Source organism: Mus musculus, chromosome 1, assembly GCF_000001635.26.
Source record: "Mus musculus strain C57BL/6J chromosome 1, GRCm38.p6 C57BL/6J".
NCBI lineage: Eukaryota > Metazoa > Chordata > Mammalia > Rodentia > Muridae > Mus > Mus musculus.
The window spans coordinates 135902055-135919557 of NC_000067.6; the positions used below are offsets into that span (position 1 = coordinate 135902055).

Genomic DNA, 17503 nt, shown 5'->3' on the forward strand with positions numbered 1-17503 from the left:
TGTAGGAGCACGGGGCTGGCATAGTGAACATCCTCCACTTTTTTTTCCCCAGGGAAGGATTCAGGCTCGGGATGTTAGCTGAGAGGCCCTCAGCTAGGTGTGTACTACTGGGTTAAGCTAAGTCAGCTGTGGAGGGAGAAGCATAAAATGGAAGCAGCTCGACCTAGAGACTTGTCAGGTGTAAGCAGAGCCACTCTGATAGATGGTGGCTTGTCAAGGAGGGCCCGTGCAGGGACATATGTCACAGATGAAGTTTCACAGTTGAAGTGCCAGGAGCATGCCTGTAGCAGCGTTTAGTTGTGAGAGACAAGGCACATTTACCCCTCTCCAGTCACCGCCAACTCTCTTGTATACCTCCTTTTGCTTTCTGAAGTACATACTGTCCTTTGGCAAGTAGGATAGCTGTCTCTTCTTGTCGGGTGATAGCCTGGGGCCCTTGTGGGACCCTCCTATCTCTCAAGGCTTGGTGGGAGTGAGTCATGAGCTGGCGCAGAGACATTGAGTTGGCAAATCCATCAATCGCTCCCTCCTAGAGCAGGAGCCATGTCAGAGTCTATCTTCCCTCACCTGGACTTTGCAAGAAAAGGCGAAGGCCAGGAGGCACCGCCAAAGGATCCCAGCTTGCACACCTGGAGTGGCACTTAGGAGTGGGAAGAGGGGGCAGGGAAGGTGAACTTTAAGTCAGGGTAGTTACTTAGCAGAGAGGTACATGCTCTGCCTTGGTTACCCCTCTGCATGGCTAAAGTTAAATGAACTTCTACCGTGTCTTCCAGCTGTGGCAAGGGCTAACTGACTTCCTTTTCTTGGCGGTAAGAGATGCTCAAATGAGAGCAGGAAGGAGGCACAGAGCCTTCACTCACCTGGAGGACTGAAGCAGAGCCTCTGGACTGAAGGAGCTGCACCAACGCCAACCATAGAGCTACCCAGGTTTGGCTTCAGCCCTGCAGCTCTGAGTCATGAGTGAGTGCTCAGGGCCTACGGAGTGTTAGGCTTTGTCAAAGAGTTAATAAAAGATCCTTATTCCGTGTTGAAAGAACGAATGCCACTCCAGGTCCCCCATCTTGTAGCAGTACCACTGAGACTACAATCCAGGCCTCACACTGCTAATTGAATATGTTATATACACAGTCCTTTTACTACACTGAGAAAGAGATTTCCCACATTTCAGAGGTGGAGGCTCAGGTGGATTAAGAATAAGCCTGGAGTCACACAGATAATGAAGGGGAGAGCCAGGATTTGAACTGAAGGGCCTGAGACAAGACAAGCTTGTTCCTCTACATCATGCTATCTTGAGACCCAGCCTCTGTTAACTGTGGACTAGCAAAGGCAGCCTCTTTTTACTCTTAGGACAAGGCGTCCTGCCATGGTTCTCTGGCAACCTCTCTACACTGCGTGGTCCACAACCCAGCCCTTTGCGTAACCAACATTGTAACTCTGACAGAGGTGAACCACCAACCCAGAGAGCACTGAGCATGGAATTACTATTTCCCACCAAAGCCTGAGACCGCCAGTGTTCTGCTATCTGCACCAGAAGCTCCCACAGGTTGCCTTGAGTCCAGAATAAACAGGCTTGGTTGGCTTCAGAGTAAAGGTTTTTAGTGAAGAGTCCACACCACCCTGCTGTTAAGGGAACATCAAGCACAGATGCATCAATTAGGTAAGCAGCTAGGAGAAAGATCCAGGACAAAGACAGGATTCTCTTTTCTTATGTTTCTGGAAAGTCTCAATTCAGGAATGCCAAGCTGGATTTAATTGAGATTCCATGTGGCAGCCACCATGGCTCACCCTATTTCAGAACTGGCTGGTATTGCCAACACAACTTCTCTCCTCTATAGATCAGATCCTGGGAAGGATGATCAAGTTCAATCCATCTCCAAAGGACGCTTGACTTGATAAGCTCTCAAAATAATTCATGCTCAGGATGTGTTTCTTGCTTTAAAAATAGGAAAACCCAGCTCTGAGGTGCACATGAGTGAGGATTGCTGTCATCCTCTGCCCCAGCTGTATTTGAGACAGACCCATGTGATAGTGACTATTTACAGCATTAGAATAGAATACTTGTGCTTTCCAAGTGGACTCAGTTCTCTAGTCTTTTCATCCTGGTCTACCCGAATCAGAGGAAGGTATTTTAAGTGACCCATTATGCGGACAATTAAGAAGGACCAAAGGATTCTATTTTCCAACTAGAAACAGCTGCAGCCCAAGGTAACTCTGCTTGGGTTTCTAGCCCAAGTTCTTATGGAGACTTGTTTTAATTATTAGAATAGCCTGGGATAACAGACCTTAGGACACAGGACATAGAACTGTGTTTCAATTCAGATTACAAAATATTTTTTCAGAGACACTTGGTGTTGGTGGTGCATGCCTTTGATCCCAGCACTTGAGGCAGAGGCAGAGGCAGAGGCAGAGGCAGAGGCAGAGGCAGAGGCAGAGGCAGAGGCAGAGGCAGAGGCAGAGGCAGAGGCAGAGGCAGAGGCAGAGGCAGAGGCAGAGGCAGAGGCAGAGGCAGAGGCAGAGGCAGAGGCAGAGGCAGAGGCAGAGGCAGAGGCAGAGGCAGAGGCAGAGGCAGAGGCAGAGGCAGGGGAATCTCTGAGTTTGAGGCCAGCCTGGTTTACAGAGTGAGTTCCAGGACAGTTAAGACTACACAGAGAATCCCTGTCTCGTAAAACAAAACAAAACAAAACAAAACAAAACAAAACAAAACAAAACAAAACAACACCAGCAACAAAGATTGGGGCTGGAGAGATGCTTCAGCGGTTAAGAGTACTGGTTGCTCTTCTAGAGGACCCTGGTTCCATTCCCAGCACTTATATGGCAGCTCACAACTGTCTATAACTCCAGTTCTGGGGATCTAACACCCTCACATAGACATGCATACAGGCAAAACACCAATGTACATTAAATAAATAAATAAGTAAATAAATCTTTTAAAAATTATTTCAATTATGTCCCAAATAGTTAGCGTTTGTATTTTACCTCCTAAGTTTACTATGACTTTCCCATTAATGATCATTGTCAAGTGAAGAAAAATTGAGTCTAGGAAGAGAAACTATGGCCATTCCCTCCCTTCTCCTGTTGGCATTAGACTCTCCCAAGGAGAGAACTGGCTGAAAGGCTGGGGAAGAGAGGAATGAAAGGGTTTGAATTTGTAGACATCTTGTGAGTCCCTCAAACATGTTGTTGACACATAGAAATCTATGGAGATGGCTACAATCGACATCACAAAACGTGTAAGTTCCTAGAATAAGGAAGACAAGTGTTCCCAGGTGAGCAGGTAGTAGGTCAGGGATCTAGGGCACCACACTCTTAGGCATCTGTGGGACCTTCAGTGAATCATTTATCATTTCTGGACCTGAGTTTCCTATCTGTAAAATCCACTGGTGCTTTGTCTGCCTGCTGGTCTGGCTCTGAGAACTGGGATGGGCACAGAGTCAGCCCATCTGAGATGTCAAGTGTGGGGACATTCTTTGTCTCATGTCACAGATTCCTCCTTCTTCCAGAGGCCCGTAGGACTCTTGGGCCTTAATACTGTCTGTCTTGCAGTCTCTGGAGAAGGCGGCTGGAGTGACCCATAGTCGGTAGGGTGATGCTGAAGCAAATGGTTTGCCTTGGACCAGTCTTTTCCTTGAGCCCCTAGATGCTTTTTTTGTATGTCAGACTCACTTCATACCCTTAATTATAAGACTCTTAATATTCACTTTCCTAAAACTTGTAATATAATTGGTCATTGATAAAATGCAAAAGATTTTTTTAAAACTAGAAGGCTGTTGATGATTCAGACTATAAGTAACGCTACTAATTTCAAATTATAGTTACAATTTTCTTTTAGAATGTGCCTATTCTATTGCCTACTCTATATTTAAAGAGAATATTTATTCGCTAGGGATAAAACCTTAGTTATTTGAGAATGGTGAGATATTTTGGAATCACAATCAACTCTGAAGAATGAAGAGCTCAAAGCAGGCAACACTGTGTTTGATGTAACAGGATCTTAAGGAAATAATAGTGGTACCAAGATGGCTTCTAAGACACACGGAAAACAGTTTCATTTCAAAACATCTACAGCTTTAATCCTAGCACTCCGGAGGCAGAGGCAGGCGGATTTCTGAGTTTGAGGCCAGTCTGGTCTACAAAGTGAGTTCCAGGACAGCCAGGGCTATACAGAGAAACCCTGTCTCGGAAAAACAAAACAAAACAAAACAAAACAAAACCTCCAAAACAACAAACAAACAAACAAACAAACAAACAAACAAACAAACAAACGTCTACAGGCTCTAGAAACATTTGAGCAGGATGCTGGTGTCATTCTTCAGCATAGAAACCACTGTCTTTATTTCTGCTGACCTTTGCTTCTCCCAACTTGACTTGAAGTTCACTGAGGGCAAAGTGAGTCTTTGCAGTATCATCTGCAATGTGTGTCACATGATGCTGTGCCCTTCAGTCACTCAATGCCAGCTGGCTGACCTACTAAATGAATAGGATGTATCTGTAGGAAATGGTCCTTCACCAGCTCTTAGCAACTCCTGAAAACATGCTGACGATGCTCATTCAGATGAGCCACACCCTCCTCCCCGTATTCCCTGCTTTGGGCTGCCATATTGGTTTCACAAGAGGGTGGGACATACAACATTCCATGCCAGCTCTATCAACCATGGGAAAAATCCCACAGGCACATGGCTTTCTCACACCACAGATCGCTATTGCTGTGTTTCCCACTCTTTTCCTCTCTCAATCTGGACCCCATTTGGTTTTGCTCAGTGCGTGGCTGATTATACGTCTGGCTCCAATATCAATTACTCTACTTCCTCCCGACTCAGCCCCCTCCCTCTGCCAAATCCTCGTGTGTGCTCAGCTCTTCCCCGTTCCCATAGCCTCTCCTGAACTGAGAGGAGACGGGACAAGCCTCAGCAGCTACCCTGTCATGAGTCATGTCTGCAGTGTTGCCAGCAAAGGAGTGAAGAGGGTTGGGCCTTGGGGCTCGGGGAAGGAAAGGGATTTTCAGTGGTTGTCAGAAAATGGGCACAGGGAGGTGTGGGGGCCGTTTGGGAACATTAAAGGTAAGCGAGACGGCTAAGGATTGAGTTAATTATAAGAAAGTGTTAGAAAGGCATGGGCCATATGAGGTATTTTAGAAACACCTCCTCCCACATTTCCATGGTTACACTCTTTATTTGATAACACAGTTAATGTAGCATGATAGTTACATGGGAATGAAGTAGAAAAACTGGTAGCATAAGTCTCATTTTGTAGAGGGGAAAACTGATACTCAGACTTTACTATCTTATCCAGAGTCTCAGAGGAGAGTGGAGACAGCTTAGAAACTCCTAAGCTCTAGCCTGGGCACACAGGGCATGATTAATCACTTGGATCAATAGGTCCAGTTTTTTGCCTTCTTGGGGCTTTACCCAACCCCTTTATTCTGCATCATTAGGCGTTTTCCGCATCTCTCTGGACATCATCACCCTTTGAGTTAAAGCTCTTTCGAATCTACGAGTGCTCTGCAAATTATTTCAGTTTGATCCTCTAACTTTATGTTATCCTGAGAGTGACCACCTATAGAAATGGCCCCCCAAAAAAGGACAAGAAATGAATTTGTAGCAGACTGAGTTCCTGCGTTTCTTTTGTCTGTGATCCATAACACCCATGAGAGATACAGATGAAGAAAGGAAATTGAGCCATCGTAAAAGAACCCAAAATTCACAAACTGCCCACTCTTCCTGCACAGGACCCCAGGACCTTTAGCAACTTGGAGGTGCATCTGTGATCATTTGTTCAAAACAAATGCTGCTGATCCTGTACCCCTAGAAGACCCGCCCCAGCTCTGCTTGGGGGGGGGTGTGAATCTTTTATCCTGGCTTATTCAATGTTTTGGGAGCTTGACAAAAGGATTCCCAAGGACAAAGCAGGTTAATGTTGAAATTAGCAAAAATAAACAAAAATTGTGGAACTCGAGGACTCTGGGAAACCTTGGGGGCTGCATAGCCCGATCCCCCTGGTTCTGGAATATCCAGGGATTCACATGACTGTATCCAGAGCACACAACACAGTGCTTGTATAGAGCACAGCTCTGTAGGTATCTCAGGAAACAGACAGGTGCGCAGAGGGGAAGACAGAGCCAGAGCCAGGATTAAAGGGTCTAGAATTATCTCCATCTACTTTAATTTTTTTTAAACCTTGAGAATTTTCATCTGCTTTTTATGCATATTACTTCATTTACTCTTGCCAACAAACCCAAGAAGTCTTTGTTATATCTGCGGCTTGACTTGTGAGAAACTCAAGTCCTGGTAGTCGAACCCCAAAGACACAAGCTCAGTGAATGGCAGAGCTTGAATCTGAACCCAAACTTCTCTGACCAGGAAACCCAAGCAAAGCTTTATTCCTAGAAGGCCAGCTTTGCAGAAGCGTCATGTCCTCCTGATCTCAGGGGATTTCTGGGCACTTCTTTGATCACCAGTACACATGAAAAGAGAAAATACTTCATGATCCCCCCCCCCCCCCCCAGCCTCTGTCTACAAGGAACCAGAATTCAAACTTCTCATATATCCTGATCAAATCAGAAAAATTGGGAAATAGACTCTTAAAAATGCTTTCTCTAAAACATTCTCATGAGATACTCAGAAATACCCAATCAGCACTAAAGGAGATTGCACATAGTCCCCTCTGAGGCAGTGGCCAAGCCAACAACCCAGATTGCAATCCTGACTGACTGACTGAAGTCTGCATTCCTCTTTTTGAGCAACCAGTGTAAGCTCTCTCCATCGGGAACCCCGGGCCATGCCCACAAACGTTCTAGATCTTTCATGATGGAAGTAGTTCCTTACCGGATATCCCCACGAGCCATTCCCTGCCTGGAACTTGGAGAAGTAGCTGCTTCTGCTCGTGGTGCCGTAGTTGTTGTAATTGTCAGCCAGCCCATCATACATGGAACCTGCAGGGCAGAGAAGGACGATTAGGACAGGGATGACCATCATCCATCCCTGCTCCCGTGCTCCCTGCACACACAGCCAGGTCCACAACTTCTGTGGAGGGAAACTGTCTGAGTTCCTGCTGAAGGATGGAGACTGGCTCATCATCTGATGGCCATGCCACCTCTTTCCATATCCACCATAGCCAGGGCTCACCAAAGAACCGCCAGCTTGCTCTTAGACCCCCATGGGAGACATTGACACCTACAGGTCAGGAGCTGTCCTGGAGAGCCTTGGAGGACAGCCCAGGGAATCACAAGTCCATGCTCCACAAAGAGGAGATGCCCACTTGGGGAAGGAAGGCAAGATCTCGACATTCCAGGTTCAGAGCTTCAAGGTCAGAGCCTCACAGCAGTGCAAACTGTTTAGAGTCCGCTTCTGTCAGGACTGTGAATTCAAACCTGAGCCCAGCCCCCACAGATGATCGGGTAACCTGCCCCTTCCTTCTCCTCTGAGGTCCCCTGGCTGGTAATCGCGGAACAATGATCAACCTCAAAGGGCCAGTGAGGATTAATTAATGTTTTCACAGTGCTTGGAGACCCACAAATGACAGGCTCTGCGGGAGGACAGAGTGTCATTAGGGTTATTAGCAGCGAAGTGGCTTTGAATCACAGCAAGCAGGCTGGATCTGGGGTTTGAGTAGGAACCCATCTTCCTTCTCTCTTTCTCAGAATAGCAGGAAGGGGGAGGGGTTACAACACAGCCTCAACCTCAAGCAAGCTGGTCTGTTTGAGATCCTAGTGTCATGAAACATCAGTTGCAGCGACATAGCGTTCCCCTGTGACGAATCTCTCAAAGCCAGGGTCAAGGCAAGGGTTTCTTCAGGAAAACCCCCACTGAGCAACCTTGCTCAGAGCAAATCACTCTAATCTCTGCTATGTCCTGTGCTGTACCTGAAGTCACTGAGCCACCTGGTGTCCTGCTTCCTTGGCTGCCTTGGAAGTTCCAAGACAGACAAGCCCATGGTTCTCTGGCCATCGTATCCATAGCAAGGCTTGCTCACACTCATTAAATGTAGCCTCTGGGAGTAAAGGCGAGCAGGCAGGTGAGCGCCTTCTGAGAGGGGTGCGCATTCTTTCCCTCTAAGGTGATATTTGGGATCCCCCATCAGAAACCCTGTCTAAGGAGGAGGGCTGGACCTTGACATCCCTTGACATTAACCCTTCCACTTCTGCCATGCCACCTAGCTCTAGGTCGTTTTCGGGGAACTAGATGGTCTGAATTGGGAACAAGAACAAGAGAGACAGTTAAGAATTGGGTCAGCATCCTGCCTGCGGCCACCTCCTCTGTCCCAGCTCGAGATCCATAACAAAGGGATTTCCCTTGACTCCAATTCCTCTTTTTAGAGGGTGGACAGGACAGGAATATTGGTGGTGGCAGTTTTCCCCAGAAGCCTAAATATGCTAAAATTGGTCCTGGCCTGGTTCATAAGCTCTCTCTGGGCCTCAGCTTCTTTTTCCTTACAGGAAAAAAGTCTCCTTCTCTGTATCCTAAATGGTCTATACACTTTGAGAGCTTCATGGCTACAGAATTATAGTGACATATGCCTGATACATCCAGAGAAACTTCTCTAAGATAAGGCTCAGCTTTCATGGGCTGACAACTGAGACTGATCCTGCCTTCTCTGCCTCCTACCTCAGGATTGTCCCAGAGGCTTTCTGTCCATAGAGTCCCCAAAATCCCACCCCATAGGACCCAGGTCCATGCCTTCCCCTAAAAATGAAATCCTAGGATTCTGCCCGGTCCACAAAGCCTCTGACTCACTCCCAGCCCTCTGCAGGTTTGCTCCTGACCCCGTCCAAAGTGCAGCTGCTCCTTCAGACAAACCGTGTCACCATAAGGAACAGGAGGGAGCCTAAGGACTTGGTCACTAGAGAAGGGGGTCCCAGCCAGGCACAGATGCAATCAGGACTCCAAGGAGCTGACGTCCAGGTCTCACCCGCCTTGATCCAGTCTGTGTCTGTCATCTCCTCCAAAGCTTGGCAGGCCAGTGTCTGCTTGGCTTTCATCTCTTGAGCAGGCATTTCTCCCCAAAGGGCAGGTAAGGGTCAGCCAGCTACTTCCAGATGGAAACTCTGGGGTGGTGACAGATACTTCAACAAAGCCCCAGGGAGGCCTCCTACTTTAAGAATAGTCTCCTGGAGGCTCCCACCCAGGCCTCCACCCCAGCGAGAGAGTATCTACCAGCGTGACCTGATCCCTGTAGGTCATATGAAGCTCCTCGCCTTCCCATACCCTTCCCCAGCCTGGCTGTCCTCTTATACATCCTCCAGGCGAAGTAGGAGCCATGCCACAGAGGCAGAAACGGACGTGTGGACACACAGACAGATGGAAGCAGAGGATATGGTGCTCTCTTCTCTCCAGAGCTAGTCCTCATGCCTCCAAGTGGCTCAGGTGAAACCCCTGCTCTGCGTATAATCCGCAAATGCTTGTTCCTTTCAGGCAACCCCGGAAGGCACCCTTCAAAACCTATCTGCAATTAGGGAGCTGCCTGGATCCCCATGAGAGGGAGGGAGGCAGCCTTCTCTCCTGACTCCAGGGTGCCTGGATGGCAAGCTCTGCCCCCTAGAGAATGAGTTCCACAGCAAGAATGCAGTGCTCCTCTGCAAGCAGATGGCTTACTCTCCTCCTGGTCTCTCTCCACTTCTACAAAACTCACGCCTGGGAAGCCTATCTTGGCTACCCGTACTCGCATCTGCTGCCTATACAGCTCATGCCACTACTATCTCTAGGACTGGACACTCCGGGTACCTTTACAAGGCCAGAATCTTAGCTCTGTTTTCCTAGGGATCCTACATACAAGACACTGCTCTCTTTGTGGCTTGGCCAAACTGGCCTGAGCTGAACATTTTGGGGCCACTTTTCCTCCCCTGTCCAGTCAGCCAGTCCTGTGGGAAAAGGTACTCTGGTACCTAGAGGCTCAAGACCCCCATTTCATGCCAAATGAGATTAGAGTCTTAGAATTCTATCAACCAGGGCCTCCTCTACCCCAAATGTTCTTTGAGGGTAGTGTTAGCTGGAACAAGAGAGGAGGCTGTATAAAATTACAAATGCCCAAGTCCGTGTCCTTTAGAAAGGTCCTTTATCCTGGGTGTGGAGGTAAAGGAGGACAACTGAATGTAGAGTTACCCCTCAGAATCATACTGTCCACCCTGACAAGCGTCTGCCCGCCCACTCTTCTCTACATGGGTTCGCTTGCCATGAACAAAATGATGTTGGCTTCTTAGATGGCTGTCAGCCATCTCCACGTGGGCAACATCATCAGGACACAGCTGCCTACACACAGAACCCAACGACTTAGAATATCAAAGAGTTCCCCTGATCCACAAGCAGCATGAGCTCTCTGTCTCAGCCCCTGTCAGCGTAGAATTCCACTAGGTGGAACCGTGTCAGACAGTGTACTGTGCTCCTGTGCAGGTCCCCCCCCCCCCTTCCCCGTGTTCATCTTCTGTTCTGTGCCTTAGAGGAAACTGGCTGGCTTTCGTGTGTCATATGGGCAACCCAAGCTTTTCGGGCTAGAGAATCTTTGAAAGGCAGGTAAGCATGGGAGGGGCAACTCAGCCCTTTCCCCTTTCAAGCTTTCAAACAGTCACACCCACAGCACTTGAAGCATTCTTTCTCTTCTCAACCAACCAACCAACCAACCAACCCCCTGTCTGCATTTAATACTCTGCACAAAAATAAGCTACAGATGTTTCCACCTATCTCTCTCTTTGTATAAATATGTGTGTATGTGTGTGTGTGTGTATAAACACACACATAATTTTATTATTTTAAAAATTTATTTATTTTTATTTTTTACCCACACAGCTTTTAATACTCCAAACCTCCATCACAACAGCATGAGACCTGGGTCCAATGGCTGCACTTACTCTATGTTGGCTGGTACATTTCTTGGAGTGAGGGGTCTGTAAGACTGTGTGCGTGTGCATGTGTGTCTATGTGTCTGTGTGTCTGTGTGTCTATCTGTCTGTGCACCTATTCATGCTCTTCTTCCAGAAAGCTGGGGGCTCTCTAAGCAAGGGATTTTGTACTTAAACTAGAGGCACCTCACCTCCGTCCCCAGGATAAGCTTCTATGTCACAAAGGTCCCCAGGACAAGGCCTGCCTGACTTAACAGGCAGCCCTCAGGGTAGACGGCACCTGAAACGCCTCCATTTCCCTTCTCCCAAACCTCTCTCCTTCGCTAAGGCGGACTTGTCAGAAGGAAGCCTCTCTGGAAGTCTCTATCTATCTCCTGTAAGGCTGACACATCTTCTTACTTCTATGCCTAAATCAAGCTCATCTCTTCCTCACTATAAAGGTCTTGAGAAAGAAGCCTATAATCTTTCAGCTTTGAAAAGGTCCTTACCCACCCCTGCCCCAGAGCTCTCTTCATCTTATGGTACCCACAAGCAGACACAGCAAGAGGAATTTAAATGAGGCAATAGAGAGAACGTCCTGGAAGACATACTTGAGACACTACCCCTAAGAGATACTCGAGAGTGGGAAGGAACCCCACTCTCCCTGTGTGAACAGATGATCGAGGATCCCAGGAAGGCTTGTGTTACTCTGCTCTCTGAACCTCTCCCAGGTCACAGGGAGCACGACCAATGCTCCTCCTCCTCTGGCATCCCCAGGATCCCAGGGAGGTCGAAGAGTTCAGTACAACTGCATCACGCACTCTCTGCCGTGGTTCTTGGCTTCTTCCTGGGCATATGCATACAACAGAAAGGCCCAAGCACACCATGCTGCCCTCATTAGGCACCCTCTCCTCAGCCTCACAAGGCTCCTGCAGACTTTGCTGAGCAATGGTTAAAGCCAGCTCTGATGGTGCCTGTTCTATCTGATAGGACCTGTGTGGCTTCAACTGAACCCACAGCTTGGGTAGAGCCCAGACCCGTGTTGTGGAACAGACCTGGTATAGATAGTGTGGTGGGTAAGCATAGGAAAGGGCTAGAGGGGAACTCAGCAGTGGTCAGGAGTAAAACCCATCACGTAGGAACCACTCCTCTAGGGGAGCAAGAATGAGTGAATGGCATGTCAGGTACAGTCCTTGGGCTGGTCCGACATGAGTGCAGGGTGGGGACTGGGATCATAATTCTGAACTTTGATATATGGCAGAGTCAGCGAATGAAGGTTTTAGAGTGCCAGCTTTCAGACTGACTAAATCAGAACCGCAGACAGTGGGGCCTAGGTACTTGTTTTCTAAAAATGGGATTTTTTAGAACCTTCACCTAAATTTGCGATTAGGTGACGAGAACTTTAATTTTTGTAGGCTAGCTAGGATATTTACTAGAGAGACGAAACAGTTAGGAAGTCTTCAGCCATTTTGAAAGACAGCCACAGGCAGATTAGGCAAAGTCTTTACAGAGGGAGAGGATAATAAATCTATTTCCAAAGGGCACAAAGCACTTTTGATATGCTCTTACCTAATTCACAGCTGCAGAGACCCAGAGAAAGGTATTGACTTGTCGGAGACTGCATAGAAGAGAGTAGTAACAGCCAAGCTGGGCTCTTGCCACAGTGCAGGCTCAAGGGGTGGTGTGTGTACATGCCTATGCTATGTGCTAGTGTGTATTTGTACATGTGCACGCACGAGATGTGTTGTGTGTGTATCTGTGAATAGATATGTGTAGCAAATGCATGTATTCATATGGGGAGATATATTCATAATGTAAAATACATGTATTCACACATATATGCATTGCTAAATGTTTACACGCAAGTTCATGTGTGCAGTGTTTGTATGTATGTGTGTGTATATATATATATATATATATATATATATATATATACATCGTGTATGAGTATTGTCAAATGTGCATATATATGTATGTGCATATATGTCTATATTCATGTGTATTGTAGTATGTGTATATATGTAATTGTACATGTCCATGTGTATAGAGTAACTATATGTCTACAACATATATATCCATGTGAAGAATGTATGTACATGTATATAACACACATGCCATACCCCATCACAGAAGCACTTTTCAGATTCTTAAGCCTAGAATAAATGGCATGCTAGTATTTGCAATTTGGGCGGGCAGCCCCCCACAGGGTTACCTGGCAGTGTGGCCACCGATCCCATATTCTACCCTCCAATATAGTTTTACAAACTCTGCCAGGGAGCTAAGCAGAGGACAGGATCCAGGAAAACAAGCAGCACTTGCTACGAAACGCCCTGAGATACTCCACATTTTTGCATGTGTTGTAACAGGTCAACAGAAATATTGGCTAAAACCCCAACTTCAAGCCAAGATACATGGTAAAGAAACAGAATTGGTTCATTTGAAGTTTAATTAGTATGTTTTGCCTCTGGAACAAGCTTAAACACAAATGCCCTTTAGCATCTCTCATCTCAGCTTGGTGCCTGAGAAAACAACCCCACAGTGGTGTCTACCCACAGTCCGTGGCCAGGACAGGGCAGCTTTCAAGGATGGAATGAGCAGAACCTTCCTCTGGCAGGGGTTCATGCTGAGACACAGACAGATACAAACACGCAAGTCACCAAAGGCAGGGCCGCCCAAGACTGCCCTTACAGGGCACGCAGGAGCGGGCATGAGACTGCAGAGCCTGAACAGGCGGGAAGCTTGGAGGGTGAGCAGGCACCTCCTCAAATCCAGCCAAAATCCAGTCTCTGCTCACAGAGGAATAAAGGTTCTGTGCTTTAGTGGGAAATACCCACTGAAGGGAGAAGGAAGAAGTTCTGGCCCGAGATGGGGATTTAGACGCACACAGACAGTTCGTTAAGAAGCCAGCACCATGCGGGTAAAATGCTGGTCATGGTAGATACTTTGGAAGAAAGCTCCTTTTACGAAACTTTGTGTGTGATCTGCGTGTCGTGGTGGCCGTTGTTGTGCTTGAATCAAACGAGATATGGGATAAGTTGAAGGGAGAGATTCCAGATGCAGTGTACACATCTGAAAGGAGACTGTCAGCTCTTCACCTTCACAAGACAGCTTGTTATCAATAACCACAGGAGTCTTTCCCACCCTTAGAAACATCAATACTCCCCAGCAAAGATCTCTTGCTAAACAGATTTCACACACACACACACACACACACACACACACACACACACACCAGTTGCTTCTTATTTCCCACATCATCAGGAAGACATATACCTGACACTCTGACACACAAAGGGACACCCTGAGCACATAGGAGAGCTACTTCATGGACATCCCTTGAATAGATAGCAATCTCCCTCTGCATGGTCTATAGCCCTCTTGGGGACTTCATGACCAAGTTGAAAGATCTGGCCTACCACCAATAAGGAGAGAATAAGTAGATACATACATTAAAATGGTGCTAGCTTCCGTATCCAGCCCTTAACAGCTCAAAATTCCCTTCCTAAAGAGAAGAAGGTGGTAAGGGTGGGCCTGACGGACGAGGGTCTGAGGGAAAAAAGCCTCTTCTAAGCACCAGGGTTATTGGTAAGTTTTGCCTGGCTGTTCACCCGGGGCACAAGGAACAGTGGCCATTTTGCCGAGCAACCCCTTGGGTGGGGCCAGCTTTCTTTAGAGTGTGGGTTCTAACAAAGAGGCTCTGGGTATGAGGCATGGAGCTCCAGACCCTACTGAAACCGGTGTTCTGTTCCAGGAGAAGATTATGTGAGAATTCAACTGTCCAGGGAGCAGAGACCTTCCATGGCTGCCAACTGATCTCTGCCAACATGGAAAGCAGGCTCCTGGCATGGAAATCACCAGGAGAAAGAGAGTGCAGAATGGCTGTGCAGCAGACACACACTTGGGCGTTTCAGATGAAGAGGACAGAGAAATCTGACGAAAACAAAGCCAGATAAACCAGCCACACCAGCTCCAAGTGCCCCAACCGCCTATTCCAGCTGGGAGAACTGGCCCCCTTTGGGAACCTCCCCAGAGGCTGAGGTTAGAGCAGACACACCCACAGGGCCAGTCCCAGGAGAGTTTCTGGACAAGTATGCACTGGGAGGCATCAGGGTCAGCCCTAAGCCTTCACCTGGATGAATCCCCTTGGGGGACCTTTGGTAGAGACATCATCAGATGGCTACCCACAAAGCCCAAGCTAGAAGCAGCACTTTGAGATGACAGATGTCAGGGAACGCCCTGATAGGTTAGGGAGAAGGGATGTTTGGGCCCTGAACCCAGGTTTGAGATTTTCCTGGCTCTAGGATCTGGAAGCTGAGACAGGTAGAGCAGGGGGGAGGGGGTGTGAAGAGGGGGGTGGGGGGTGGAAAGGGACAAGGTCAGGCATTAAGCAGAGAGGAGTGGGTGGCCTTAAGCTGTGCCCTGAGCTGTGGCTCCAGGAGGCCCTTTGTCACTGCAAACCTGCTTTCAAATGAAGCAGTGACAAAGGCGGTAAATAAAAGGGGAGTTAGGCAAGGGAGTGCGCATCTGTTAGGAGAGGTGCCAGGCGCCCAGACAGGGGCAAAGGGCACCGGGAGCAGCAGAGCTTTTTTGGTGTGGGAGGTGGCAGAGTGTGCCAACAGCCATTTTCTCTTCCTTAGTTCTACCAAGGGATCACTAGGGAACAGAGGAAAGAGGACACATGCCAGGGGCAGAGAGTGTGGGCCTGCTGACTCGCTGGAGGGGTGGCAGAAGTCTACTTCCTTTGTTTTTTCCTTGTCCCTTTACCCATCGCCCTCCCCCTCCCCCAACCAGGTCTCTATAAGCATGTTTGACCTGGACTTTTATTAGCATTTTACTCCATCTAGTTAAATAATAAAAACAAATACGTTCAAGTTTTGCTAATGATATTTGTTAAACAAAGGTTAGCATATTTCTTACTGGGAATCCTTTGTATGAAAATTTCACTCTAAAATTCCCACCTGTAACACCTTGTCAGGTGCACTTTCCACCTTCAGCTTCAGGGACCTGGTCCCTTTCTCCTGGCCTCCCCCAAACTGAGGCTTGTCACTCACACATCAGGGCCATCGGGGAGGACAGGACTGGAAGCCCAAACTCACTGTGAAGAGGGCTCAGTTGAGACTGGGAGTGGTGCCCCCCCAATCCATTTTGGTTCCGGTTTGACACTATTTTCTACTTAAGGTGGGTCAGGGGAAGGGGGCTCTGTATTAAGGATTAGAGAAAGAGAGTGAGCACTCACACCTCCTTCCTTGTTAACAGAGAACTGGCCCCATGATAGTCTTCTAGTCAGATTTGCATCTTTGGTTTGGTTAGAGACTCTATGTAAAATATCAAGGGATCCCAGGGACGTGTGTGTGTGTGTGTGTGTGTGTGTGTGTGTGTGTGTGTGTGTGTGTGTGTGTAGGGGGCGCTCCCTGACCCCCCCCCCAATTCCATAATGCCTCTCCTGAACCAAACTCCATCACAGTAATTGAGTCGCTCCCTTTCCTCCTTCAAACACCACCTTCACTAGGGTTATTGTCTCTCTCCTATTGGGCGCAAGCCGGTTTTGACGATTGCAAAGCCTGAGGAACATGAATGAGAGGATGTGGGGAGAGGTAGGCGAGAGCACCCGGGTCTGAAACTTTAGGACAGACACTTGAAGATAATCGGAGGCTGGTGCCCCTGAAGCAGGACTGGGAAAAGAGAGCCATCTGGATTCAGGAGTTAATCCCAGCTGTGTCCCCCAGTGAGCTACCCATCCTGACCCACAGCGTGCCATCAATCCCCAGCAGCAGGCTAGCTGGGGGCGGCCGGGTCCACCCTGTGGCAATGGCCTGACTGCTGAGATGTGGGCACTCTTCACAGACTCCGTCAAAGCGGGCTGACATTCAGTCCCCAACGGGGCGACGGAAGCGCATCGGGAGGGACGCACCGTCCCAAGGGCTCCGCGCGCAGCCCGCGCGCCTTTACCTCGGTTGGAGTGACTCAAGGTGGACGACTGGGAAGACTTGGACTTCTGCCGTTTGACGGTCATCATCACTTGCTCCTGCACGCGCTGCCTGCCCGACGTGCCGGTCTTCATCTTTTGGTCAGAGGGCAAAGCCAGCGTGGAGTTGTCCTGGTCCTGGAAGCATTCGTACGCCAGCGCGGTCTTGAGCGGAGAGTGGTTCATGGTGGCGGGAGGCGCGGGCCAGGGGAGCCGAGGGTGCGAGTGCGGGCCAGGGGAGCGAGAGTGCGAGCCGGGGTGCGAGCGAGCGCCTGTTCTCCTCTCAGCGGCTCCCTTTGGCCATAGAGCGCTGGTCCGCGTGAGGGCTCCCGGCTGCTGCTCCTGGCGCCTCCGCCCCGGCTCGTCCCTCAGTAGGCACTGGCCGGACCCGCCCTCCGTCAGACAGGATATACCACCCCTGCCCTGCGCCACCCACTCCGCAGGCCGCCGCTCAGACGCGAGCTGCAGGGCACTGTGGCTGCCAGGAGGGAGCTGGGGTGTGTGTGCTGGGCGGCGGGGAGTGCCCGGTGTGCAATGCTCCCAGGCTCGTCCTTCCTCTCCAGGTGACGTCCAGGGGAGACGCCCCTGGGTCCTGCTTCTGCTGCCTCCAGGAGAAAGTGCGTGCTCAGCTAAGGACCAACGGGGGACCTCTGTCGAGGAAAAGGGAGCTCTTCTAGCTCAGTTCCCCCTCTCCGCCTCCCCTCGCCCCCTAAAGCAAAGCGACCCTCAAG

At 48.9% G+C, this 17503-nt stretch overlaps 1 protein-coding gene across 2 annotated transcripts in view; it reads right to left on the reverse strand.

The window, feature by feature from the left end:
- Positions 1-17153, reverse strand: part of Pkp1 (plakophilin 1) — a 47814-nt gene extending 30661 nt beyond the window's left edge. For both annotated transcript variants that reach the window (NM_001313701.1, NM_019645.3), the window contains exons 1-2: positions 16757-17153; positions 6822-6928 (exon numbers count right to left, since the gene is read on the reverse strand). In NM_001313701.1, coding sequence (NP_001300630.1) covers positions 6822-6928; positions 16757-16958 — 309 coding nt within the window. In that variant the 5' untranslated portion in view covers positions 16959-17153. The remainder of the gene's footprint in view (positions 1-6821; positions 6929-16756) is intronic.
- Between the last annotated feature and the right edge of the window lie 350 nt (positions 17154-17503).